We start from the raw sequence: 27,151 nt of genomic DNA, 5'->3' as shown, positions 1-27,151 counted from the left end.
TCTCATTCTCCAGAGCAATATGTTTCTCCCCCAAGCCATTCTGAAAACAATAGAAGGCTGGAGAGATCTAAGAAACAAAGAGAGTCCAATACTCCATCCAATCCACCACTCCAGGCTTTACGGTGCAATAAGGCATACCATTCTGGTTCCCATCCCCTAGCAAATGAGACCCCTTCAAGTGAATAATAAGGCACTTTATTATAAAGATTAGGAGAGAGTTGTATTGAGTCACTGCAAGCAGATTAGCATTGTGTGGGTATAAAGTGAATTTAAAGAATGGAATAGTTCAGTGATAGCGTATTATCATATATGTGACAGTTCTCACCATTCCAGATTTTCAGGCAAACAAAATGCAAGCATATCCCCGTTTTTTTTTTATGGAGCTCATTGCTTTGATTTTGCTTTTTAAAACGCAGGAGAAAAATATGTTTTGTATTGTCAATTTGTGTTCTTTTTGTGGGAAGTTATTTTCAAACACTGAGCTGCCAGTCTTCTCTCACAAGACAGACGTGTTAGGATGTGCTTTAAAACAATGGCTGCAGTGGGAAAACGTACCTCCAATTTCAATGTGCGGACGCTATGCTGTCAGTATATTTTGTTAACTGTGTAGAGAAGTGTCAAATTATTTCTGAACGGATTCCTTTCATTCACGGACAATTGACTTGCATACAGCCCCTTCATCAGATCATCTCCGAGTGCTTGAAGGTGAGATGGCAACTAATTATATCCTCCACCAATCTGAATCATTCACCCCTATTGTGCAGGAACACTTACCACCCATTATTTGTGGTGTAAGAATGGTTTTTCATGATCCAATTAAACACAGGGGCGATTATATGGGAAGCTTTCTTTATTAGGTCTTTGTCCAGCACCCTTAAGTATCCCACTCAGAATTAGTGAACTGTACCATGGAGCTTTTTATTTTAAATGTATCCTTAGCTGAGTCTTATGGGAACACAGTGTGAGCACACATCCAAAAATGACCTTACAGTGACATTACTACTTGTACAGAACGAGCACAGCGTACAGCTTTTTTTCTCAGTAGTCACATGCTATTATAAGGCTTTCACAAAATGTTCTCTATTATGAATTGCCCACTTGACATTTCTGAATATGTGACACAGACAGACAATGTCCAAGCAGTCTACACAGTATATGTGCTATTCTTACTACTACATTTACATAACATTGCAATATAATGCATAATCAAAGACAGTGGGACAAATGGAAAGGAAATGTTTCAGGAGAAACTGTGTGGCATCCATCAATATGACAAGTACACTGAGTGTACAACACATTAGGAACACCGGCTCTTTCCATGACATACTGGCCAGGTAAATCCAGGTGAAAGCTATGATTACTTATTGTTGTCACCTGTTAAATCCACTTCAATCAGTGCAGATGAACAGGAGGAGACTGTTAAAGAAGGATTTGTAACCTTGAGACAATTAAGACATGGATTTTGTGTGTGCCATTCAGAAGGTGAATAGGCAAGACAAAATATTTAAGTGCCTTTGAATGGGGTATGGTAGTTGGTGCCAGGCGCACCGGTTTGATTGTGTCAAGAACTGAAACGCTGCTGGATTTTTCAAGCTCAACACTTTCCCATGTGTATCAAGAATGGTCCACCACCCAAAGGACATCCAGCCAACTTGACACAACTGCGGAAAGCATTGGAGTCAACATGGGCCAGCATTTCTGCGGAACACTTTTAACACCTTGTAGTCCTTGCCCCGATGAATTGAGGCAGTTCTTAAGGCAAAAGGGGATGCAACTCAATTGGAAGATGTTCCTAACTTTTTGTACACTCAGTGTATATGCTTGTTAAACGGTGTTTTCCCTGCTCTAGGTTCGTCTAGAATGGCCCACCTACCTGGCTGTCAACCCGATGGACAACTCCCTGTACATCCTGGACAACAACATCGTGATCCAGGTGTCAGAGAGCAGCCAGGTGAGGATCGTGGCGGGCCGGCCCATCCACTGCCAGGTCCCTGGGATCGACCACTACCTGGTCAGTAAGGCAGCCGTCCACTCCACCCTGGAGGCAGCCAAGGCCATCACCGTGTCCCACCAGGGCACGCTCTACATCGCTGAGACGGACGAGAGGAAGATCAACCGCATCCAGCAGGTCACCACCAACGGGGAGATCTCTGTGGTGGCCGGGGCGCCCACTGAGTGTGACTGCAAGATCGACCCCAACTGTGACTGCTTTTCCGGTGGGTCCCCTACTGAGCACGCCATTATGCCTCAGACTCAATTCAGCAGTCTATCAAAGGCCTGCAGAGAGGCTCTCTGGATGGACATGCTCTGAAGCAATGATTTGGAACTATTATAACCCGCCCAATGTTTATGGTTGCATCAGTCTAGCTTGACAAAACAAACAAGCTTTAACGTGTGAAATAGCTCAGTGGAGTGGTGGGATGAACAGCGAGTTTATTTCCCTTTCACACAACACTCCTCACTTTATTGTCCCGGATGTATTATTCATAACAACTTTATTTGACATTCAAACTTGTCAAACACCACATTATTATTCAGTAAAGTATGAATACATAAATAGTTGTTTATGATTGACTCTCATTTGACTCAATGTATTCTACCTTAGCTAGTTAAGTGCTTAATTTCTTCATTGTCCTGTTCCCACAGGAGATGGTGGATATGCCCGTGATGCCAAGCTGAAGGCTCCCTCCTCCCTGGCTGTTTCCCCTAATGGGACTCTGTACATCTCTGACCTGGGGAACATCCGTATCAGGGCCTTGTCCCCCAACAGGCCCCAGCTCAATCAGAACAGCATGTATGAGATCACCTCTGTGGTGGACCAGGAGCTCTATCTGTTCAGTGTCAACGGCACTCACCTCCACACCCGCAGCCTGGTCACCGGAGACTACGTCTATAACTTCACCTACTCAGGAGAGGGCGACGTGAGCGCCGTGGTCACCAGCGACGGCACCATGGTCCATGTGCGCCGCGATGCCAACGGTGTCCCCCTCTGGCTACTGGTTCCCGGGGGTCAGGTCTATTGGCTCACGATCAGCAATGGGGGCGTCCTCAAGAAAGTCTCCGCCCTGGCGCATGACCTGGCGCAGATCAGCTACCATGGCAACTCGGGTCTCCTGGCAACCATGAGCAATGAGAACGCCTGGACAACAGTATATGAGTGAGTTTTCCACCATGCTCCTTCCTCTCTATTCATGTCAATTTCATTCTGCTTGATAATATCATCTATTAGCACCCTTCAGATCATAGCCATATTCTTTTTCCTGTCTGCCTGTGTGAAGCTGTAAGTGCTTCACCACCTACACTCCCGTTATACGGTAACATTTTGCTGCAGAATTTTGCTGCAGTTTTTTCAGAGTTGGTAATGTGTGAAATTTGAAGTGTGTGTGTGTGTGTGTGTGTGTATAAATTACATTGTCCGAAAAAATGAAATATACATGTATTTTCTAATAGATTATTTCCAAAATTATGTTTTTCTGTAATTGGGGCAAATCCATACGCTGGCCTGCAGAAATTGTCTTCTTTTTGTTGGCAATTCAAAGCCTCAAAGGGAACTGGGAATAGTGTGATTATATAAAATGTTTGCATAGGCATTTTTAGGGATTTGTTCAGGGGCGCTTTGGGTTTAAAATCCGTTCGGATGTCAGGGGCAAAGAATCCTTTTCACTGCCTCTTAATTTTGTTTGATCGGCAGTAAAACCCTCTCCTTTATTGTGTCTCTATGAAAAATCCTAAATCCACCGAAAACCCATTCTCAGACTGTCCTCAGTGTCCTGCGGTAAGACTGCCTTTGGAGGTCATACCTCATTGGCTCCTTTGTTCCAGCAGCATCATTATACTGCCTCCCAGTGGTGAAGCTGGGGAACTACACCTTTCAGAATAGGAATATTTTCGAATCCACTGAAATGTTACCATTTTACTACACAAGGATGTCACAATGATGTAAGATCCACATTTCAGACATTGGTAGGATGTTATTTGACTGAGTTTCATTTACCAGGTATAATTATGACGGTCATCTCATCAATGTCACCTTTCCAACGGGAGAGGTCAGCAGTTTCCACGGCAATATGGAGAAATCAGTGCGGGTGGAAGCAGACACTTCAAATCGGGAGAAATTCATCACAGCCACGAACTTCTCTGCTGCCAGCACTATCTATACATTACGCCAAGGTAGTAGTAAGGTTTCGTGTCATTTTCTCATCTGTTTTTTTTTCTCATTATCATGCAGTAGCTTTTTATGTTGTCTGCTCACTACCAATGATGAAGCAAATATATTCCTCCCTGTATCTGTTATTTCGGTGTCCTCAACACATTGTTCACATGCATGTCTTTATGAGGTGAACAATTTTAATAACGGCCCAACAGCAATTTTATAGAGCCTTAAAATAACAATGATATGGCAGGTCTGACAAAGTTGTAAAGAGTTGGTGAGGAAGTAAACAGGAAAGAAATGAGAAGAAGTCTCCTTTCACAAAGTCACACCTCTGTTCTCACATAGACACATACAGAGCCAGTGTCTCATCAGTTACTCAAGGGGATACCAATGAAATGTCACATGGCACATGCAATAATATACCATTCTGTTATCTCTACAATAAGAGCTGTGAAGAATATAATTCATGCATTTTATTGAAGAGATGACAATGGTATTACTGGATGCCCTGACTGCTATAACTGCCATGTATGGTATGTAGTCTACAGTTGAACCCGTCTTCTGTCACAATATGAGTTGTCCCTGTTGTAATACTGAATGAGTTTACTCTCTCTCACACACTCACTAATTCTCTGTTACTCTCTCGCTCTCTCTCTTTGTCCCATGGCCCCACACAGAGCATGCTCAGAACACGTACCGTGTGAGTTCGGACGGCTCTCTGTGGGTGACGTTTGCCAGTGGCATGGAGGTGACCCTGAACACAGAACCCCACATCTCGGCGGGCGTGGTCAACCCCACGGTGGGCAAGTGTAACATCACCCTTCCGGGCGAGCATGCTCACAGCGTCATCGAGTGGAGGCAGAGAAGAGACCAGGCTAAAGGGAACTATACGGCCTATGAACGCAGGCTCAGGGTGAGGAAGATGCAGAACAGACAGCGTGAACACAATACCCCTCACCATATGTTTGTGTGTGTGTGTGGGAGGAATGTCTACATATGGTATAATTTGGCAGCGTACATACAACAGACCTAATGTCACCCTATGGGAGTTTGATGACTCTTCCATAACACTGTAGGTCATGTTAAGAAGATGTGTGACTGACCGGCTCAATTTGGTCTTATGTAGCAAAATTTGAAAGTGATTTTTACATTGGAAAGAAGTAGTGAACTAGAAAATGGTATATCGTATACTACAGTTGAGGAACAATGGGGAAAGTCATTCTGCTTTGAATGTTGATAAACTTGTAACCCCACTTTTGAGAAAAGGGCCCATGAATGTTTTGGTACACATACTGGAGAGCTCTTCTTTCTCTACACCCATTCACAATTGTTCACACCTTAAGCCTTAGCCCTACCCATCTCTTTAAGGATTCACATGTGAGGCCATGTGCTAAACATAGTGAGTATGGTAGTGTACTAAACAACCAAAGATTTCAAGACTAAAGGCTGGTTTATGCTATGTCTGTAGACAGTTGTCGAAGTGACATCATTCATTTTTAGTCAAGTCAGTTAAGAACAAAATCTTATTTACAATGACGGCATACCATGGCCAAACCCAGACGATGCCGGGCCAATTGTGCGCCACCCTATGGGACTCCCAATAACGGTTGGATGTGATTCAGCCTGGATTCAAACCAGGGAATGTAGTGATGCTTCTTGCACTGAGATGCAGTGCCTTAGATCGCTACGCAACTCGGGTGCCCAACATTCTATTGTGGTCCGATATCAAACTTGTCATTATGAAAAAGTATAACTGGTATTTTAACACCAATAAACTCATCCTTTTAAAAAATAATTTAGTATATGTCAATCTAGCAAACCAGGCACCTAAAAGCAACTTTCTAAACAATGTTTCTATCTTGTTCAAATAATAATAATGTCCAAATCATAGAGCTGACAATGTCTTAACTTTAGCTCATTTGTATTCATTATTACAGGAAAATAAACTCACAACAAGGTCATTATTTACAAGTTAATTGCGAGCTTATTACAGAAAATGGTTTTGAGTGTGAAATAATAGCGGGGCATTCTACTGGAGAATTTCAGAACTTGGACACTGTCTCATTGGCCTAACGTTTTATAATAATTTGACTTTGGTGCAGGTCATGTTGTTCTTCACATTACCGTCTCTGGTAAACGCACACTGTATCAAATAAAATCATGTTTATTTGTAACATTGACAGGATACAGAAGGTGTAAATGGTACAGTGAAACGGTTACTTGCATAGCTACATTGATAAACAAAAGACTCCACTATCTTAACAATGGACCATAATCCCAACTCATAATGTTACTACCCTACATGAATCTGCTGGTAGCTAAAACTAACCAACTAGGTTCAATATTAGCTAGCTAGCTAACATTAGGCTATAACTAGCAATGCAAATGGCTCTGAGATACGAATAATGTTACTACACAGATCATACACGTAACGTTAGCTAGTAAACCAGCCAGCTAATGTTAGCTAGCTAGCTAAAAGTACAGTTTAACTTGCAATGACAATGACTTTCTGACACGTATAATATCTGAAAATGTAGCTAGCTAGACTCTCTTACTCTATACATGGATGAATGTTTCTCCCTCTATGTCATGGATGCCACAGTTGCCCTTCGTTTTGAAATGTATCCCAGAGACAGGTGTTTAATACAACAGTCTGCTTCCACCGGACATTCCACTGATTTCAAAACTCGGTCCTCCAGAAAGTGGAGAGCTGCATTAGAAAGGATTACCTTCACATACTGAGCAGCTTATGTTATAGACAGAAGCGTGCTACATGGCAGACCAATCTAAACTTATCTCTTGGTATGTCCAAGCCAATCATGGCTAGCGGGGAGGTTCCTACATTTTTCTGTGGCTAAACCAACTTGAAATTTAACTATTTTATTCCTATTTACAGATGGCATGCACGTTTGTTAAGGCACATGAAAGTTCACATGTTCCAGAAGGCATTTCTGCCAAAAAAAAAACACATTTTGAGCAAAAAAGTTTACATTCAAATGCCTCTCCTGTGAAGTCGTGCGCAACATACGCCTAGTTTACTGAAACGAGTCACATTTACACATGACTTGCTCAAATATTATGGTTCCCTAGAACTTCTTAGTGGAATATTTTTAGATTCAGGCAGTGAAAATGGAAAATCAATTGTAACCCAGACTTCATTGAACATGCACATAGAGAGGGAGAGACGATGATGACTCTGTCAGAGAGAGGAGGATAATGAGGGGGAAAGGGTGCAGAATGTTTGACTTATTCCTCCTCCAAATTAGGATTAAATGAAATAAAAGCATTTAGGGCCCATTTCTAGTTGAGCTGAGGCAGAGGGAACATTCAGCTCCATTACTGCCTGTCTGAATTGCTATTAATGGTGAAACACTCATTTACCATCACATTGAAGTCTTTAAAAGCCTCCATTTGAAATCGGCACAGTGGATTTGTTTTTGAAACATTTGCATCATTGTTATCTAGATAAAACGTCAAACTTTTGGGAGAAATAGTCGATAGCTGTAGTATTAGTCAGAGGAATGGCTGTACCACTCACTCAAGTGTCATTCTTGTCTCTCACCAACCCCAGGCTCACAACAGAAATGTGCTGTCCATAGACTTTAACCAAGCCACACGAGTGGGCAAGATCTATGACGACCACCGCAAGTTCACCCTGCAGATCCTCTATGACCAGATGGGTCGTCCCATCGTCTGGTCTCCCAGCAGCAAGTACAATGAGGTGAATGTGACCTATTCTCCAGCAGGCCTGGTGACTAGCATCCAGAGGGGTAACTGGTCAGAGAAACTGGAGTATGAGAACGGGAAGGTGGTTTCCAGAACATGGACCAGTGGGAAGATATGGAGCTACACTTTCCTGGAGAAGGTATTCAGTAATTTGCTAGACATGTGATGGCTCCAGAAAGAGTCCAATGCATAAAAATGTTAGTTTGTTCTGTATATATATATATATATATATATATGAATTAGGTGGCAGTCTGTAGCTCAGAGTATTAATCTACTTTTGTTTGTGTGTTCTGCAGTCGGTCATGCTGCTGTTACACAGCCAGCGGCGGTACACCTTTGAGTATGACCACACAGACTACCTGATATCTGTGACCATGCCCAGTATGGTGCGTCACAGTCTGCAGTCCATGCTGTCAGTGGGCTACTACAGGAACACCTACAGCCCACCAGACAGCAGCGGAGCCTCTGTGATCCAGGACTACAGCCATGATGGCCGCCTGCTCCAGACTCTGTACCTGGGCACGGGCCGCCGTATCCTCTACCACTACACACGCCAGTCCCGCCTGGCAGAGATCCTGTACGACACCACCCTGGTCACCTACACCTACGAAGAGGCCTCTGGGGGGGTGAAGACCATCCACCTCATGAACCAGGGCTTCATGTGCACCATCCGCTACAGACAGACAGGTACCACAAAACAGACCAACCTTCTAGTTAACTTAATGGGGAATAGCGCTGAAAAACGTTACAAACGAAAACAAGCCAGTTAAACTTCAGTAATGACGTATGATCCTCACATAATGACAAGAAGATAAGAGATTCAAAATGAATGGCATGCCATAAAGTAGCTTATTGATTTTTATAATGGAATGTATTATGACAGGTTAATGTAAGAAATGAAACCACAAATGGCTGTGCCTCTGCAGGAGTGTAATACAATAAACTATATGAGATGAGGAGGCCTTTAGGCATAGCTGAGGATTATCCTTTATTGTGAGTTCTTATCACTATAAGCAATTCTGATAATGCTTTATGTCAGACAAGATTTAAAGTTTGACATGTAAGTCTGCTTTGAGAGATTGAGCATACCATCATGAAGTACACTATTAGCACCTCTTGAAATATATCCTCAGGTGTATGGCCCCAATAATTCACCCATGAGAATGTATATATCCTATTCATCCTGCTAAGTTGAAATCTATTTTTGGAACCTAAATCCATGGACGACTCCGAAACTTTGTTGGGATTTGAAATCCCTATAAAGCCAATATGGAATTGCACACTGATTATATAGGGCACCAAATCAGAAACCATTCTGGATAGTTGGAGATTGGGAGTGCTGCTGTGCACTGATGAGCAATTTCCTCAGCTTCACAGACTTGTATTCTGTCCTTTTGAGACATACATGCCTCTCTGTTGGGGGTCACCATACTCTGCTGGTCTCTCCTGATCTCCATGCACAGATACACCTCGATTTTTCTCCTAACGAATTGACATGAACCTGTACTTAATAGTATCCCAGGTCCTCCACTGGCTGGGCCACAATAAGTCTGATTTGAAGCAAATAAGCAATCAGGGACAGCAGAGAGAGGGATGATGGTAGGCGAGAGCATGGATGAGAATACTTAAGAATGTATTATATAGCCTGGCCGGTGGATTTGGCTGGCTCAATGATAAGCCTGGATATATTACTAGAAAATGTAGCTGGGTCATTCCATGAAATGAGTGACTTTTGCGTCCCTTTGATATTTGAATATTGAATTTTAAAAGCCTGTTCGATTAAAAAAAGTGCAATTTTTAATATAGACCACATGGAGAATTAAATATGAATAAAGGTTTGCAATCGGGCCAAAATTCAGCATTTCAACATCTTTCTCTGTCAACACTGTCACTTCGATGAAGACATTAACCAACTTAATCCCAAAATTTCACCATTGTAAAGCCCTAGTTATTTTGTTGCTTTAAAGATTATTTATTTTATATGATTAGTGATTCATTTACATCTGTCCCTCATTTTAAGGTCAACCCTGTTACATGAACTGAACTCTCATTTTAAAATTGTGAAACTATTCCATTTTTAATATTTAGTTTTTCAAAAGAAACATCTAAAAGTCAAATCATAGAGTTAAAGCAGATTAGCTGGTTCTACTCTTTTTGGCCATTTTCTTGTCTTGTGGTGTTAAAGTGAACGGGTCGAGCATTACACGTCAGGCTACAGGATACTTCTGTAAAAGTACAACATAAAAGTAAATGCCATACCTCAAATTCCTTATATTAAGTAAACCAGGCATCCCCAAAATGTATTTTCTCTTTTTACAGAAAGCCAAGGACACACCAACACTCAAACATAATTTACAAACACAGTATTTATCGGTTTAGTGAGTCCACCAGATCAGAGGCAGTAGGGAATACAATGGGTTATATTGATGGAGGTGCGTGAATTCAACAATATTGCTGTCCTGCCTAAGCATTCAAAATGTAATGAGTACTTTTGGTTGTCAGGGAAAATGTGTGGGAGTAAAGTACATAATTTCTTTAGGAATGAAGTGACCTGAGTGGCGCAGTGGTCTAAGGCACTGCATCGCAGTGCTAGCTGTGCCCCTAGAGATCCTAGTGGTCACCCAGGCTCTGTTGCAGGTGACCGGGAGACCCATGGGGCGGTGCACAATTGGCCCAGCGTCGTCTGGGTTCGAGGAGGGTTTGGCTGGCTGGGATGTCCTTGTCCCATTGAGCTCTAGCGACTCCTGTGGTGGGCTGAGCGCTGACACAGTGTACTGTGTTTCCTCTGACACTTTGGTGTGGCTGGCTTCTGGGTTAAGCGGGCATTGTGTCAATGTCAACCTTTGCCTCTCCTGAGTCCGTATGGGAGTTGCAGCGATGGGACAAGACTGTTAACTACCAATTGGGTAAAAAGTAATATAATTTTAAAAAACAATGAAATCGAGGAAAAAATATAAACAGCTACTACTAAAGTAGTACCTCAAAGTATTTTACTTAGTATTTTACACCACTGCCTATTACACACTTTATCACTTCAGTAGTGTAGATGTCAAATGAATTAACCTTTTCTCATACCTACAGTACACTAAGTATCATACTGTAGGCTAGGCAGTCTTTTTAGTGAGGTCTCTGCCTTTTTGCTCTGAGTTCCTCAGCTGGTTTGAGCCCAAATGAAGGTATTGAATATGTTGTTAGAGGCCTTTACAGAGCTGAATGGGAGAGTGAATCAGCCCACATTAATTAACTGCCATTCAATTGCTTTGAATGTATCACACCCCTGCAATTTCAAGCATCACAGGTCAGCAGCCTCCAACTTCATTTGCAGTCACATAATATCATGCAACCATCTCAATGCAATTTTCATATCCTAAGGACAGAAGTGATTAAAATGTACAAGTCTTTAATTCTGCTTTAGTTCGTTAGTTTAGTTTAGGCAGACATACAAATACTTTGCCTCTGTTTTATCATGTGCAATCCATATGGGTGTGAACAAGACTGTTTGAGGTACTGGATTAGTCTTCTGGGTATCTCTGCTCTGCTATTGATGATACAATAAGTATGTCTTCAAACTTTGAAGAGCTGCTAGAGTCATGCAAATGTACTTCATTATAAAAGACTGTTTCATTTATGCCGGAGTTTTTTTTAAAGATGCAATTGTGATTTCATCTTATAAATGTTGAGAAATCTAACTTTAATTACCTCATCCTTCTCCCCACAGGTCCTCTGGTTGGGAGACAGATCTATAGGTTTAGTGTGGAGGGCCTGGTGAATGCCAGATTTGACTACAGCTATAATAACTTCCGGGTCACCAGCATGCAGGCCATGATCAATGAAACTCCTCTTCCCATTGACCTTTACCGTTATGTTGACGTGTCTGGAAGGATTGAACAGTTTGGAAAATTCAGTGTCATAAACTATGACCTCAATCAAGTGATCACTACACACATCATGAAGCACACTAAGATATTTAATGCGAACGGACAAGTAATTGAGGTCCAGTACGAGATCCTGAAGTCTATTGCCTACTGGATGACAGTGCAGTATGACAACATGGGCCGCATCACTATCTGTGACATCAGAATTGGTGTGGATAACAATATAACACGCTACTCATACGAGTATGATGCTGATAGTCAGCTCCAGGCTGTGTCGGTGAATGATAGGCCACAGTGGCGCTATAGTTACGACCTCAATGGCAACATTAATTTACTGAGTCATGGCAACAGTGCTAGACTCACACCGCTGCGCTACGACTTACGAGACCGCATAACACGACTCGGAGAAATTCAGTACAAAATGGATGAAGATGGCTTTCTTCACCTGCGGGGCAATGTCATGTTTGATTACAACTCCAATGGGCTGCTTGCAAAAGCGTTTGACAAAGTGTCAGAGAGGAGTGTTCACTACCGCTACGATGGCCTGGGCAGGCGGGTGGCCAGCAGGACCAGTGACGGCCAGCAGCTGCAGTTCTTCTACGCTGACCTGACCAAACCCACCAGGGTGACCCACATGTACAACCACTCCAGCTCTGAGATCACTTCCCTGTACTATGACCTGCAGGGACACCTCATCGCCATGGAGCTGAGCAGCGGGGAGGAGTACTACGTAGCCTGTGATAACTCTGGCACGCCACTGGCCATCTTCAGTAGCCGAGGACACATCGTCAAGGAGATGCTTTACACCCCTTACGGAGACATCTACCAAGACTCAAACCCATCCTTTCAGCTGATCATCGGGTTCCAAGGCGGTCTATATGACGCGCTGACAAAGCTGGTCCACCTGGGGAGGAGGGACTATGATGTGGTGGCTGGGAGGTGGACCACTCCCAACCATAACCTGTGGATGGAGCTCAGCATCAACCCGAAGCCTTTCAACCTCTACTCCTTCAAAAACAACTACCCGGTTGGAGAGTTACAGGATGTCACCAAGTTCACTACAGGTAAACTATGTCTACTTCCTGAAGACAAACATTTAAACTATAGAAAATGGACTCTCAATTGTGTTGCATGACAAAATCTCAAATTCTATGCCCTGTCATTGACTCCTCAATACCTTCTGTCTCCAGACATTAGCAGTTGGTTGCAACTGTTTGGGTTCCAGCTCCACAACGTTGTCCCTGGTTACCCCAAACCGGAGGTGGAGAGCATGGAGCAAACTTATGAAATGATGAGGACTCAAACCAAAACACAAGACTGGGACCCTAGTAAGGTGAGCTAAACCTAGACTAGGCCTAGACAGAGCCTAATCTCCAGTATGATCCTTAGATATTACATAACCTCCTCATAATCCTTATTATCATTAGATAACCATCCCATGTGTGTTTGTCTGCCAGGTTCTGTTGGGTATCCAGTGTGAGTTGCAGAAACACCTGAAGAACTTCATCTCTCTGGACCGGCTGCCTATGCGTAAGGTGAGTGGTCAGCTGGGGGCGTGGCATGGCCGGAGGCCCCGCTTCTCTGCCATCTCCTCCATCTTTGGTAAGGGCGTCAAGTTTGCCATCAGCGATAATGTCGTCACCACCGAAATCATTGGAGTGGCGAGCGAGGACAGCCGACGTGTGGCAGCAATCCTAAACCACGCGGTCTACCTCTCCGGCCTGCACTTCACGGTGGGCGGTCTGGACACTCACTACTTTATCAAGCCTGGCCTGTTGGAGGGGGACCTGGGAGTGGTCGGCCACACCGGAGTGGGTCGCGTCCTGGAAAACGGCATCAACATGACCGTGTCCCAGATGACGACAGTGGTGGGTGGGAGGACTAGGCGCTTCGCTGACATCCAGATGCAGCACGGGACTCTGTGCTTCAACATCCGCTACGGTGCCACAGAGGAAGAGGAGAGGGAGCATGTGCTGGAGGTGGCCCGGCAGAGGGCGGTGGAGCAGGCCTGGGTCATCGAGCAAAGGAGGCTGGAGGAAGGAGAGGAGGGCTCCAGGCTCTGGACAGAGGGGGAGAGGCAGCAGCTGCTCTCCACTGGACAGGTGCCCGGCTATGATGGCTACTTCGTGCTCTCCGTGGAGCAGTACCTGGAGCTCTCTGACAGTGCCAACAACATTCACTTCATGAGGCAAAGTGAAATAGGGAGGAGGTAACAGCGGCATCTTGCTTCTCTACTGCCGTGGGTTCCCCTTCACCAAAGACAGTCTGTTTTTAGACATACAATGATTTGTTGTACTGTTTTTTCTAGAATGATGACGATAAAATAAGAAAAAGACAACTGCCTTTAAAAGTGACAAATGATGGTATTTTGTTTCACCTGTGTTTGGATTGTTTAGTTTTTTCTGAGAATGAGTTGATCATTTGAAGCTCTTGACTGTCTTTCATTTGAGTGATTTAGCTAGCTTCTGTAATTTGACCTACTTTGTAAACTGTTAGATATGCTGAATCTGAGATGAGACGCTATATCAAGTTCATTACCATATAATTCATCTTTATACATACTGTATGTATAACAGTGTTGTGAATTTCTCTCATTTCAGTTTATACAGTACATATCTCTCTGATCTTTTGAGAAATGGTAGTGACAGCTACAGTCTTTTGTGACTACGAGACTGGCATCGGGGATTGCTGCTTCCTGCGTATTTGAAGTTCTGGTGGTACAATGGAGTAGATTGTGTGGGCTTAGACACATTAAATTGTATATAGCAAGTGCTTTAGCGAGATACAAGTGCTTAACTTGATGTGTTGTTACTGATTATTAATCGTTAATCCTGTCAATAGAAGTGATCACTGGAGTTACACAGAGCAACGGGAAAAAGTATTCATGCTGAAAACCTGTACAGTATAGTTTACATTATTATTATATATATTTTTTTTTTTTACAAATTGCTTATTGTAAAATATAATGTATTATCTGGGTGGAGCTTGTGCCTTTCTGCTCTTAAAAAAACTTTGAAGGATGACAATTCAAAAAACATCTTTCCATACCATGAAAAGTGTTATTATTTGTATAATTGATCTACTGGACTAGAATCCTTATGGAGTGGAGCTTGCAGGGCAGACTATAGTGGCCTATACAAAGTGCTAAATCATAGTGTAAATGCTGCAAATACCTCATCATATTGTAATTCACAGGTATTACATTCATTGTACCTTAATTATTCTGATGCCATTACAAGGCAATCTTTACCATACCCTGTTTAGAAAGACCGAAGTGTCCCAGTAATAGAAATATCTGAGCTAGCAAGTCAATTAAATAAGACCTACCTGGTTAAATAAACATGAAATAAATAAAAAATGAATTAGTAAGAATCAATCGTTTGCATGGTAAAAAAAAAAATGTCCATACATGTAGGACAAGGCACACTTCAAGTTTACCAAGTGGATAGAAATATAGACTTTACATCCGGAGCAGGACATCATAACAGGTTGAAAAGCAGCAGGAGAAGAGGACAAATTCACATTACGTGGCTGACGTAATATAACGTACCAGTTATAGGTCGAATATAGTGGATACGGAGGAGGATTTTTCAAAAAGAAATGCACACAGAGAGTAGCTGTTTCTCACAAATAAAACGAATTGGAAACCATCTTTCAATATTTACACATTTTTTTCGGTGCTTAATTTACTGCTAAGTCACATTGTGTTACAGTATTAGTCATTCCTATTCCTCTGTGAAAAGATTGTAAGTAGTGCTATATGCCTCTGTGACTAGTATTCCACAGAAATGATCTGAGGAATTTCGACATCCGCTACCCCATCTTCACAACAGCTAAAATATTTTCCATGCAGCCCTAATTAAACAAGCCTTAGTAAAGCAATAGTTTATTCAGTCCTTTGAAAGATCTAAGAAACCTCCTTATTTCCTAAGACTGACTTTCAAGTCTGGGAATGAATTTTAATAATTTAATTTATTTTGATCAGAGTATGACATGTTTGGAACCGAAAAAGAGGGGTTTAAAAAGTAAAATGTTGTCCAGCCATCCACCCTCACGCATTACCCACACACACAATTTGGTTGTATTGTTGTCAAGTAATTTTGTAATTGGGATCTGTATGGTTTGTGTGCTGACATTTGTTTTCTAAGCTTCTCATACGGAAATGAAACATTTAGCACTGTGGAAAAGTCTGAACCAAAAGCATGAAGTGCTGTTGGACGAAGCCAAACACCCTATATTCTGATATTCACTTTAATACTGTGAAGTTCATCAATATATAATTCTGTGCAAAACCTTATCTGTTGTTTTTACTTTCATTCTCATTGGGTTGTATTGCAAAAAAATCAATTGTATAAAACGTAGGCTATATGATATACTATATAACATATTTTGGGTAAATGAATTGATAGTACTCCCTATAATTGATAATTCTCTGCCCATTGGTGGTCAAATTGATGATACTGTCTTAGTTGGGTAACAGAGTCTGAGAGCGAAGATGATGAGATTGCCAAGATACATTTGTGATATACGGTATACTATGTAGACTGATTGGTATGAAAACACTATTGCTTGACTGCATTTTCTACTCTGGGCTTTGACCAAGCGGCATGTATTTTCTGCAAGCGCTCCAGGAAGTGGGTGTAAATAATGAGAAATTCATATATTGGGTGTGGAAAGTTCATGTTCAAAACAAGGTACTTTGAAGGTTTGACTTTTAATAAATAAATGTGCAAATTCTTTGTCCGTTATGTTTTGATGTTTATTTCATTGTATCATGAAATAATATGAGTACCACTGGTTTAAATTGAACTGGACATAAAAAAATAGTTAATCAAACAATGTGATTTAAACAATATACAAAAACAAAAAGAAATACACATAAATAATTTCATTTGAATCATTTCACAGTTCTTCAAATATATTGTTGTCAAAGTTTGTATCTTTGAAGAGGAGCCATCATCTCATGGCTACTGCAGGTCAGTGTGTTGGTTTTCAACTGGATAGAGGAGGGGCATCTCCAGGCCCTGGTTTGGTTTACCAAAGGCAGCTATCAGATTCCTTATCTTCCTGAATAATCGTGTGTCTACTCCAGGGTTTGTCTGAAACACAGAAACGCCTTATCTGTTCATTCAGGTCAAGTCAGGATAGAGTTTCCTATTTCCAAAATAACTATAAGGTAATTTAGTAGACCAGCCAACCTGGAAAAAGGTGCTTGCGTTTTTTGTTTGCTGCTACATGCTGTCATCCATGCTAGATCAAACAACAATTTATTTTTCCAGGTAAGTTCACTGTTCTCATTTACAGCAACAACCTGGGGAATAGTTACAGGGGAGAGGAGGGGGATGAAAGCACCAATTGTAAGTTGGGGATTATTAGGTGACCATGATGGTATGAGGGCCAGATTGGCAATTTAGCCAGGACACCAGGGTTAACACACCTACTCTTACAATACAATGACCTCAGAGAGCCAGGACACCCGGTTAACATCCCAACCAGAAAGACAGGACCCTACTTAGGGCAGTGTCCCCAATCACTGCCCTTGGGTATCAAGATTTTTTTTTTAATTGACCTGAGGAAAGAGTGTCTCCTACTGGCCCTCCAACACCACTTCCAGCAGCATCTGGTCTCCCATCCAGGGACTGAACAAGAGCAACCCTGCTTAGCTTCAGAAGCAAGCCAGCAGTGGGATGCAGGGTGGTATGCAATGGGGTGATAGATATAGTAAGGCCGGATAACGTGCTACGTATTATATACATTTTTACATCATGGAATTAGTAATAAATTTATGTTCAGTAAATTTGGTCAGAATCTATCCTATTTGGCTGCTTAAAAATTACATTTCAGTTTCAATATCTCTGGCCCCGAAAGTCAAGATTCTTACAAGGTAAAGCTCTCCTGGTTCAGTGGGGTCTCCCGTAGTTTTCTCAGCGTGTATCTTTTGTTTGTTTTTAGTCCCATCCTTCAACTACTCTCAACCCCTCCCATCTATCTCCGAAGACCATTCAGTTTATATTTCTATTTGTCATATATTTTCAACTGTGCTGTAAAGTTTCACAAATGTTCTGAACCTACATCGCATTTGGAAAGTATTCTGACTTTTCCGCATTTTGTTACGTTATTGGCTTATTCTAAAATTGACTAAATAAAACAAATTCTCAATCTACACACAATACCCTATACTCAAAAACAGGTTTTTAAAAATGTTTGCAAATGTATTTTTTTTTAAACAGGAGTATTTTATTTACATAAGAATTCATAAGAACCCTTTGCTATGAGACTCGAAATTGAGCTCTGGTGCATCCTGTATCCATTGATCATCCTTGAGATGTTTCTACAACTTCAAGTCCACCTGTGGTAAATTCAGTAGATTGAACATGATTTCAAAAAGCACATACCTGTCATATACAGTTGAAGTCAGAAGTTTACATACACTTAGGTTGGAGTCATTAAAACTAATTTTTCAACTACTCCACAAATGTCTTGTTAACAAACTCTAGTTTTGGCAAGTCGGTTAGGACATCTACTTTGTGCATGACACAAGTTATTTTTCCAACAAATGTTTACAGACAGATTATTTCACTTATAATTCACTGTATCACAATTCCAGTAGGTCAGACGTTTACATACACTAAGTTGACTGTGCCTTTAAACAGCTTGTAAAATTCCAGAAAATTATGTCCTGGCTAGAAACTTCTGATAGGCTAATTGACATCATTTGAGTCAATTGGATGTGTACCTGTAAATGTATTTCAAGGCCTACCTTCTAACTCAGTGCCTCTTTGCTTGACATCATGGGAAAATTAAAATAAATTAGCCAAGGCCTCGTAAAAAAAAAAATGGTAGACCTCCACAAGTCTGGTTCATCCTTGGGAGCAATTTCCAAACACCTGAAGGTACCACGTTCATCTGTACAAACAATAGTACGCAAGTATAAACACCATGGGACAATGCAACCATCATACCGCTCAGGAAAGAGATGTGTTCTGTCTCCTAGAGATGAAAGTACTTTGGTGTAAAAAGTGCAAATCAATCCCAGAACAACAGCAAAGGACCTTGTGAAGATGCTGGAGGAAACAGGTCCAAAAGTATCTATATCCACAGTAAAACAAGTCCTATATCGACATAACCTGAAAAGCCGCTCAGCAAGGAAGAAGCCACTGCTCCAAAATCACCATAAAAAAAGTCAGACTATGGTTTGCAACTGCACATGGGACAAAGATCATACTTTTTGGAGAAATGTCCTCTGGTCTGATGAAACAAAAATAGAACTGTTTGGCCATAATGACTATTGTTATGTTTGGAGGAAAATGGGGAGGCTTAGGCTTGCAAGCCAAAGAACACCATCCCAACTGTGAAGCAGGGGGGTGGCAGCATCATGTTGTGGATGTGCTTTGCTGCAGGAGGGACTGGTGCACTTCACAAAATAGATGGCAGCATGAAGAAGGAAAATGATGTGGATATATTGAAGCAACATCTCAAGACATCAGTCAGGAAGTTAAAGCTTGGTCGCAAATGGGTCTTCTAATTGGACAATGACCCTCCTATTTTGTAATCGGTATGGCAAAGTGGGCCTGCTTAGCAGCAGTGTCTGAGCTCAGTTTGGCAGCTGCGCAAGTGGGAGGGAGATGCCCGTGTGCTTCGCGTTTTACCTCATATTTTTTCTGCAGTTTTATTGTAGATCACTCGGCAACCCACACGCTGAAGCGCTGTCGTTCAGCAGCAGATGATGCGCCGTCAGCCACTCACTCACCTGCCATCACTCACCACTGTTATCAAATGAACTCAAGCTAGCCACCAGTTCTGACTGAACTCATACAGCGATATTTGATTTTATCTCTCTTGGTTTCATACAAACTTTGAAAAATAACGAGTGCCCAGAATGGGTTTGGTGCAGGGAAGTGCTTTGGAATGAGTCTCTCAAAACTAACAAATGAAAACGAAACATCCTGACCAAACATCCACAGCATGACGGTAAACCCAGGGAGTTATTTCAGAACAGGGCACAATGATTCAGGAAACAGTGCTTCGACAGTAGAAAAGTAAGTCAGCTAGCAAGGCATTGTTGTCAGAAATAAGGGAGTACTATCGCTCATAGTACTATATGTGATTTTTCTCTTTCAAACATTCCTCTTGTACACAGCTAATAGCTAGCTAACGTTAGGCAAAGCAAGTTAGCTACTGTACTGATAGTGCAACTCGTAAGTAACAGTACAGATGAAGATATAACATTCAGGCCTACTGTACATCTTACTGTAGAAATTACTGTTAAAAACAAGTTTAGGTTGGAACTCTTGCTGTTAAATTACAAGTAATACTTTTTATTCTGGAATAAACTGATTGAAGCAAGACGCTTTTTGAGGCAAACACTCACAATTTTGGGTTGCTCATCAACAGCAGGAAGCTGTCTCCTGCATGACTGAGAAAGCAACAGATGTTCTGTTCCAGTTTGGCACCACAATCATATGCGAGTCAGAGTTCTCAAATCTAGCGTACTTAAAAAAACAAGTACAGAAACAGGGTTGCACTGTCAAAAACTGAGCCCAGAATAGACATACTTGTTGATAACTTTAAACCAGCCACACACACCTCTCATTAGGACTGTGTGTGTGTGTGTTTTCTGGTCTTCATCTGTGTGATGTGATTAATCAGTTTATTCCAGTTCAAAATAAAATGTATATATTTTATTGTAATAGCAATAGTTCCAACCTAGACTTTTTTTCAACAATACTTTCTACGGTAAAATATGTACAGAAGGCCTGAACATTTTTCATCTGTACAGTTTTTTAAATCAATTAGTATATTTGAGTTTTACCATAATATTTGTTGTAATATTTCTTCTGTCTTTTCTGGTGGATTAAACTGAAATTGCAAACAACTTTCTATGGCTTGTTTTAAAAATAGTGATATTTTGGAGATTATTTCATTTTCAAATAACCGAAAGTGAGAGACTAATCTGATTTAAAAAAAATGTATATACATTTAACCTTTATTTAACTAGGCAAGTCAGTTAAGAACAAATTCTTATTTACAATGACGGCCAAACCCGGGCAACGCTGGGCCAATTGTTCGAACCAGGTACTGCAGTGACGCCTCTTGCACTGACATGCAGTGTCTTAGACCACTGTGCCACTCGAAGGGTAAAAGGCCATTCTTGAACACGGGGTGAGCCATTCTTACTAATCTGCTAGATCACCAGTTTGGTTTTAAGTATAGCTTTTGTATGACTGAAGCCTTTAGAGAGAGGTCTAATGCTTTAATATGTAATAATGTCTGCCCTCTGAATTCATATTCATTATATAAATAGGCCTGTTTAATTTTGTCTGGCTTTCCATTCTACATAAAATTTAATATATTTTGCTCATACAGTACCAGTCAAAAGTTTGGACACACCTACAGTACTCATTCAATGGTTTTTCTTTATTTTTACTGTTTTCTACATTGTAGAATAATAGTGAAGACATCAAAACTATGAAATAACACATATGGAATCATGTAGTAACCAAAACATTTTAAAACAAATCTAAATATATTTCATATTTAAGATTCTTCAAAGTTGCCTCCCTTTGCCTTGATGACAGCTTTGCACACTTGGCATTCTTTGGCACACTTCTTTCTTTACTACATGATTCCATATGTGTTATTTCTTCACTATTATTCTACAATGTAGAAAATAGTACAAATAAAGGAAAACCCTTGAATGAGTTGGTGTGTCCAAACTTTTGACTGGTACTGTATTTTTTAAAACAAGTCGTTTTAAAGGTGTAGGCATGGCCATAAGCATCTGGCCTAACTTCCATCTTTGTTTGATCTAGCATGTATGAGAGCCTGTAACAAGTAGAAAATAAATTAAAAGCAAGCACTTTTTCCTGGTTGGTTGGTCTACTAAATATCAATAATACAATACCATTTTATAATTTTGTATCTAGTGTTTTGAGGCCATACCTCTTATGGGATATGCTTTCTATAATTAGAATGTAAGAAAATGTGCTTGAATGTGCAGTATATTGTAGCAATTCATGTGTGTCCATGCAGTAATCTACTATTAACCAATGGATATTGATAACATTACTGTTTCTTCTCTTTACTCACCTCAACTGTCCAGGACCCCTCATTGATTTGGAACATTCTGTAGGTGTAGACAACATCTTTGCATCTTTTTGTGAAAATAGCAGAAAAATATGATTACAGCATTTCAATGCAGAGTTATTTTTTGTTTAATCGTACTGTAAATTACAGTCCAGTATTTATGGTATTCTATAGTTTGTGTAAATTGGAGTTAAATGAAATGGAACATCCAGTCTGTATGAGCATGATTCAGAAAGATGGAAACACAGGTGTGTGTCATACAAATATGCATGTCATATCATCTATCTGATGATTCATTCTGTAACATTGTTATCCACCGCCTTGCTGAGAAATTATTATTCTAAGTACATTTCCATCAGAACAGCATTGATGCAAATGTGAATTCATAGCATAAGTCAATCAAAATGGCAATAACTAAACCTACATGTTTAAAATATGTATGGTCACATGATGTTAGGTGGTCAAAAACATACAATGGATTAACAATACTGTTGAGGTACTCACAGAACACATAGGCAGTAGGTGTTGGGCAAACTCTCACTGTCTCGGAGTAGATAACTCCCATCTCTCCCCACTGCACCCAGGATCATCTCAGTAGTGGCCTTGCTGATAGCCCCGTGGTAAACAGAAACATTCTCTATGATACTGAAGCTTGACATTTCTTTGAATAGCACTGACACACATTCAGTATGGTAGTATTTATGGTATGGTACCACCTACAGGAAATCATATCATTTCCTGAGAGGAAAGAAAAGATCACACAGCCTGTTGTCATATTAAAAGGGATACTTCACCCAAAGTACATATTGGGTTCCTTGCTCTGTAAGCAGTCAATGGACAAAGTATGACAGCAGTCCATGCTTTGGTTTAGTTTCCCTGGCAATTGATAGCATTGTGGCACCAATCCCAATCAAGTCACGGGACCGATATTATAATTTTTTACACATCATGTTCAAATCATCCACTGTGAGTGACTTTGAGCTTTACAATCAATTTTAGATACTTTCAGATGATTTGGACATGGTTCACGAAAAATGCTAATATCTGTCCCTTGACAGATACTGCCAGGGAAACTAAACCAAAGTATGGATCGCATTTTGTAATTTGGGTTAACTATCCCTTTAAGGTTATGCCACTGCAGGAAACAGTATTGAAGTATGAGTATTTAGACCTACATGTCACCTGAATTTGCATTGAACTTTTCTGTTTATTGTAATCTTCATATAATGTTCATATTAGCTGATAATATGATGGGTCTGGATGAGTTTTAATAACTAAAATAACAATTTGAAGCAAAAACTATGGAATTATCATCAAAGACAATTACGTTGCATCTGCGCTTCTCAAACCCAGCCACAGAGTGGCAGTAAAACAGAGCCTATATCAATGCTTGTTACTCAGTATCTTCGTTGTCTCTATGATGGTTGCAAAAACAAATGTCAGGGGAAAAAAGAGGTTAGTTTTGATTGTATGGAAAAACAATGAAATGCATATTAAAATTGCTACACTGTGATACAAACTCTAGTCCCTGGCTTTCCCATGTTTGTTCAACTTGAGCATTGAATGGGGGTTTCATTTTCACACCAAGAAGACAGCCAGACAGTTATATCATTATGAATCCTTGTATTCTTATTAGGGCTGGCACAATCACTGTATAATCATTTAACTGACATTTATGGACAATAACTGTGAAAGAAAAAAAGAAAAATCTCCATAATCATCTTCATACATTCATTTTCAGAGGGGGAGGGTGAGGGGGATGCAACTTCATTTTCAAGTAGATATAGTTTACATAATATACATTTTCAAGTAGATATAGTTTACATAATATACATTTTCAAGTAGATATAGTTTACATAATATACATTTTCAAGTAGATATAGTTTACATAATATACATTTTCCATTTTTACATGAAGAGGAAAAGCTTCATACCCAAACGTTCAAAGTGGTCAAAACCATTCGTTTTTGAGATGGGGGTCACCAAAGCTGTGTTATAATATTTTTTTCAAAGATGCGTTATGATACATAACACGGTCCCAAAAAATGTTTTATGACAAGAATCATGATCATTTGCATGATAATTAATTATATAATCGTCACAGCCCTATGATATTCAAATGAAGAGTGTCTGGAAGACATAACTCATAGCGTATCCAGATAAGGGTTATACATTTGACACAATACAATGTTAATTATGGTTCAAGATAGACAAATTCTACAGTTTACAGTAAATGTTTGCATGTACCTTTTCTTGCGGTTTGGAAGGCTCTGTGTTGATTGACATATATAGTTTTGTTATGTATATACAATAAAACAACATATACATCACATTATTTTAACTAGGACAAAAGCACATAGTTGTATATTTCACACACAGTTAATATCACACTGGCCTATGAATCTCAGAAAACATGGCCAGTTTATCCAGCACATATACTTTAGATGCCCTCTGTCCAGCCTACAGGGTGTCCCTGATTAGGAGTAGATGAGGGGGGTCAATGTCCCCTGGAGACTAGGCCTGGGGGTGATCCTGGATGTCTGGGGTCAACTGTTACACATCTAACAGGAGTCCTCTCATAGTCCTGCCAGGTGATCCACTAGGGTCCCTACTGTGTTGTCCCAGAGTCTCCAGTGGCCCTGTATATTTGATGTTGCTGGAGAAGGAGCTAAGCCTGGTCCTGATGGAGTCTCTCTTCTGACACAGCCTGGGGGCCTTCTCATACAGCAGCCACAGCTGCTCCCAAAAGTGGATGCCCACAAAGCAGTAGAGTACAGGGTTGATGGCGCTGATGAAGAAGCCCAGGCAGAAGGTGAAGGGCATCAGGGTGATGATGGCCTGGTGCACCCAACAGCTGTGCATCACCCCCAGGGTGCTCAGGATGTCCATGAAGGTCAGAAAGTGAAAGGGGAACCAGCAGACGAAGAAGACCAGCACCACAGCCACTACCATCTTCATCACACGGTCCTTGTTGCTGGAGCTCTTTTCCAGGCCGGGCTGTGCCCCCAAGAGGTGCTTCCCGATGCAGCAGTAATAGCTGGCGATGACTGTGAAGGGTACCAAGAAGGCCAGGATGTTCTTTGTCAGGGCCAGGCCAGGGAACCAGTTTGTCTGGGTAGGTGGATATATGAGGGCACATGCCGTGACCCCCAGGTCGTCCAGGTGGTAGGTGTCTCTGAAGGCCTTGGTAGGGATGGTCATGAGGCCAGCAATGGTCCAGATCACACAGCTGACCACTCGTGCCCGACACAGGTTCCTGCTGCACTGAGACTGGAGGGGATAGACAATGGCTCTGTAGCGGTCCACACTCATACAGGTGATGAAGTAAATGCTGGCGTAGACGTTCAGAGAGAGGAGGCTGCCACACAGCTTACACATCAGCCCACCAAACACTAAGTTGTAGTCAACGGAGTAGTAGACTGCCCAGAAAGGCAGGCTGATCAGGAACAACAGATCTGAGAGAGCCAAGTTTCCAATGTAGGTGTTGGCCAGAGTTTTACGGTTGGACTTTTGACACAACACGAACACCACCAAGACATTGCCCACAAAACCAAAGACAAATTTGACACTGAAGATGGTTGGGATGAGCTTGTTCTGATGCAGAGAGGGAGATGGAATCACAGGAAGAAGAATTGTTCATTGGCACTTCTGATGAGTTGGTGGCCATTGAGAGATTAGAGAGTGTTGTTGCCTGGGGACTGAGGCCTGTAAGAAGATCAAGTCAAATCAGCAACATTTTAAATGAGAGAGTTGCAATAAATCCGTAACTGTAAAATACAATGAGACAGTTGTTTTGGAAAGCATGGTAATAAATTGCTCAATGTTACATGCTGACCACACCACTTGCGTCATGTGCGTGAGCGTTGCAAAATAAATGTACACATACATGTTATTCAATCATTGCATCACACTGCTCGTGCACGCCAGTGAGCGTCTGCATTGCCAAGCGCTAATATAGAAGTCAGTTCTATTTGTGACGCTGAACGCGGTGCAAGTCCTGCCTCTCCCATCTCCTCATTGGTTTATAGAAGCAGATACCCACGTGCCATCTCCTCATTGGTTATACCCACGTGGGTGATTGAAAGATGAACTGAGGTTGGTCGGTCGTGGTAATACACCTATGAAAGTTAGATGCCAATCGCCATATAAGTCGCCATATAAGTCCAAAGAAGAAAAAGCCTGGAAGGAGGAGAGATGACTAGAAACGATTCGGTTGACCGTTTTATGTGTGGATTTTTATTTATTTTGTTTTATTTCACCTTTATTTAACCAGGTAGGCTAGTTGAGAACAAGTTCTCATTTGCAACTGCGACCTGGCCAAGATAAAGCATAGCAGTGTGAACAGACAACACAGAGTTACACATGGAGTAAACAATTAACAAGTCAATAACACAGTAGAAAAAAAAGGGAGTCTATATACATTGTGTGCAAAAGGCATGAAGAGGTAGGCGAATAATTACAATTTTGCAGATTAACACTGGAGTGATAAATGATCAGATGGTCATGTACAGGTAGAGATATTGGTGTGCAAAAGAGCAGAAAAGTAAATAAATAAAAACAGTATGGGGATGAGGTAGGTAAAAAATGGGTGGGCTATTTACTGATAGACTATGTACAGCTGCAGCGATCAGTTAGCTGCTCAGATAGCAGATTAATTGTCGGAGTAGAGGACCTTGTGCATTTCAGGTATGCACGTTTACCTGTATATTCCAGGACAAATTAGCAAGCAACAGCAAGCTAGCTAAATAGGACAAATTAGCTAACAATTGCAAGCTAGCCAGATAAATTGCCATAAATGCTTTTCGACCTGTCCCCAAATTAATATAATTGGTTCAGAGTTTGTTTTGATATTTCAACCTGCGTGTCGTGATCGCGTTTGGTGTGGGGGGGGGATGTATTTGCATATGATGGTGCACGTGCGTGTCCAGTCTGGGCGGAGGAGAACATGTGGTTGGTTATTTTAGAGAACTCGGGATTCTGGGGTTGGCCATATTCCCCCCTCCAGGGTCCCTGTGCATGATCAACTCCCCTACAGGGGCTGGCCTATACAACCAGCAGTGCATGCTGTATAGCAAAGTAATGAGCATTACATAACATAGCATTGTGAACAATCTGAAAGTATTGTACAGGTATGTAATATATTTATAATGAACAAAAATATAAAAATGCAACATGCAATCATTTCAAAGATTTTACTGAGTTACAGTTCATATAAGGAAATAGTCAATTGAAATAAATTAATTAGGCCCTAATCTATGGATTTCACATGACTGGGCAGGGGTGCAGCCATAGGTGGGCCAGGGAGGGCATG

At 41.2% G+C, this 27,151-nt stretch overlaps 1 protein-coding gene, 1 long non-coding RNA gene and 1 pseudogene across 2 annotated transcripts in view; 1 reads left to right on the top strand and 2 right to left on the bottom strand.

Annotated features, from left to right (window-relative positions):
- LOC115105726 (teneurin-1-like) overlaps positions 1 to 16,491 on the top strand; it is a 57,932-nt gene extending 41,441 nt beyond the window's left edge. The window contains exons 7-15 of the mRNA XM_065006823.1: positions 1,850 to 2,216; positions 2,647 to 3,157; positions 3,998 to 4,170; positions 4,831 to 5,066; positions 7,725 to 8,018; positions 8,176 to 8,566; positions 11,598 to 12,818; positions 12,945 to 13,087; positions 13,212 to 16,491. Coding sequence (XP_064862895.1) covers positions 1,850 to 2,216; positions 2,647 to 3,157; positions 3,998 to 4,170; positions 4,831 to 5,066; positions 7,725 to 8,018; positions 8,176 to 8,566; positions 11,598 to 12,818; positions 12,945 to 13,087; positions 13,212 to 13,967 — 4,092 coding nt within the window. The 3' untranslated portion in view covers positions 13,968 to 16,491. The remainder of the gene's footprint in view (positions 1 to 1,849; positions 2,217 to 2,646; positions 3,158 to 3,997; positions 4,171 to 4,830; positions 5,067 to 7,724; positions 8,019 to 8,175; positions 8,567 to 11,597; positions 12,819 to 12,944; positions 13,088 to 13,211) is intronic.
- Positions 16,492 to 16,763: 272 nt separating this feature from the next.
- LOC115105725 (uncharacterized) lies at positions 16,764 to 22,371 on the bottom strand. Its single transcript, XR_010460562.1, has 4 exons — positions 22,345 to 22,371; positions 21,844 to 21,907; positions 20,126 to 20,246; positions 16,764 to 16,853 (listed from the first exon to the last, which is right to left on the bottom strand). It is a non-coding gene; the product is annotated as an uncharacterized LOC115105725 (long non-coding RNA).
- Positions 22,372 to 23,753: 1,382 nt separating this feature from the next.
- On the bottom strand, positions 23,754 to 25,552 carry LOC115104790 (type-2 angiotensin II receptor-like; annotated as a pseudogene).
- Between the last annotated feature and the right edge of the window lie 1,599 nt (positions 25,553 to 27,151).

The sequence above is a fragment of the Oncorhynchus nerka genome, linkage group LG22 (genome assembly GCF_034236695.1).
Source record: "Oncorhynchus nerka isolate Pitt River linkage group LG22, Oner_Uvic_2.0, whole genome shotgun sequence".
NCBI classification, from domain to species: Eukaryota; Metazoa; Chordata; class Actinopteri; order Salmoniformes; family Salmonidae; genus Oncorhynchus; species Oncorhynchus nerka.
The sequence above is the reverse complement of the archived record's forward strand: the minus strand, read 5'-3'. Positions and strand labels throughout refer to the sequence as shown.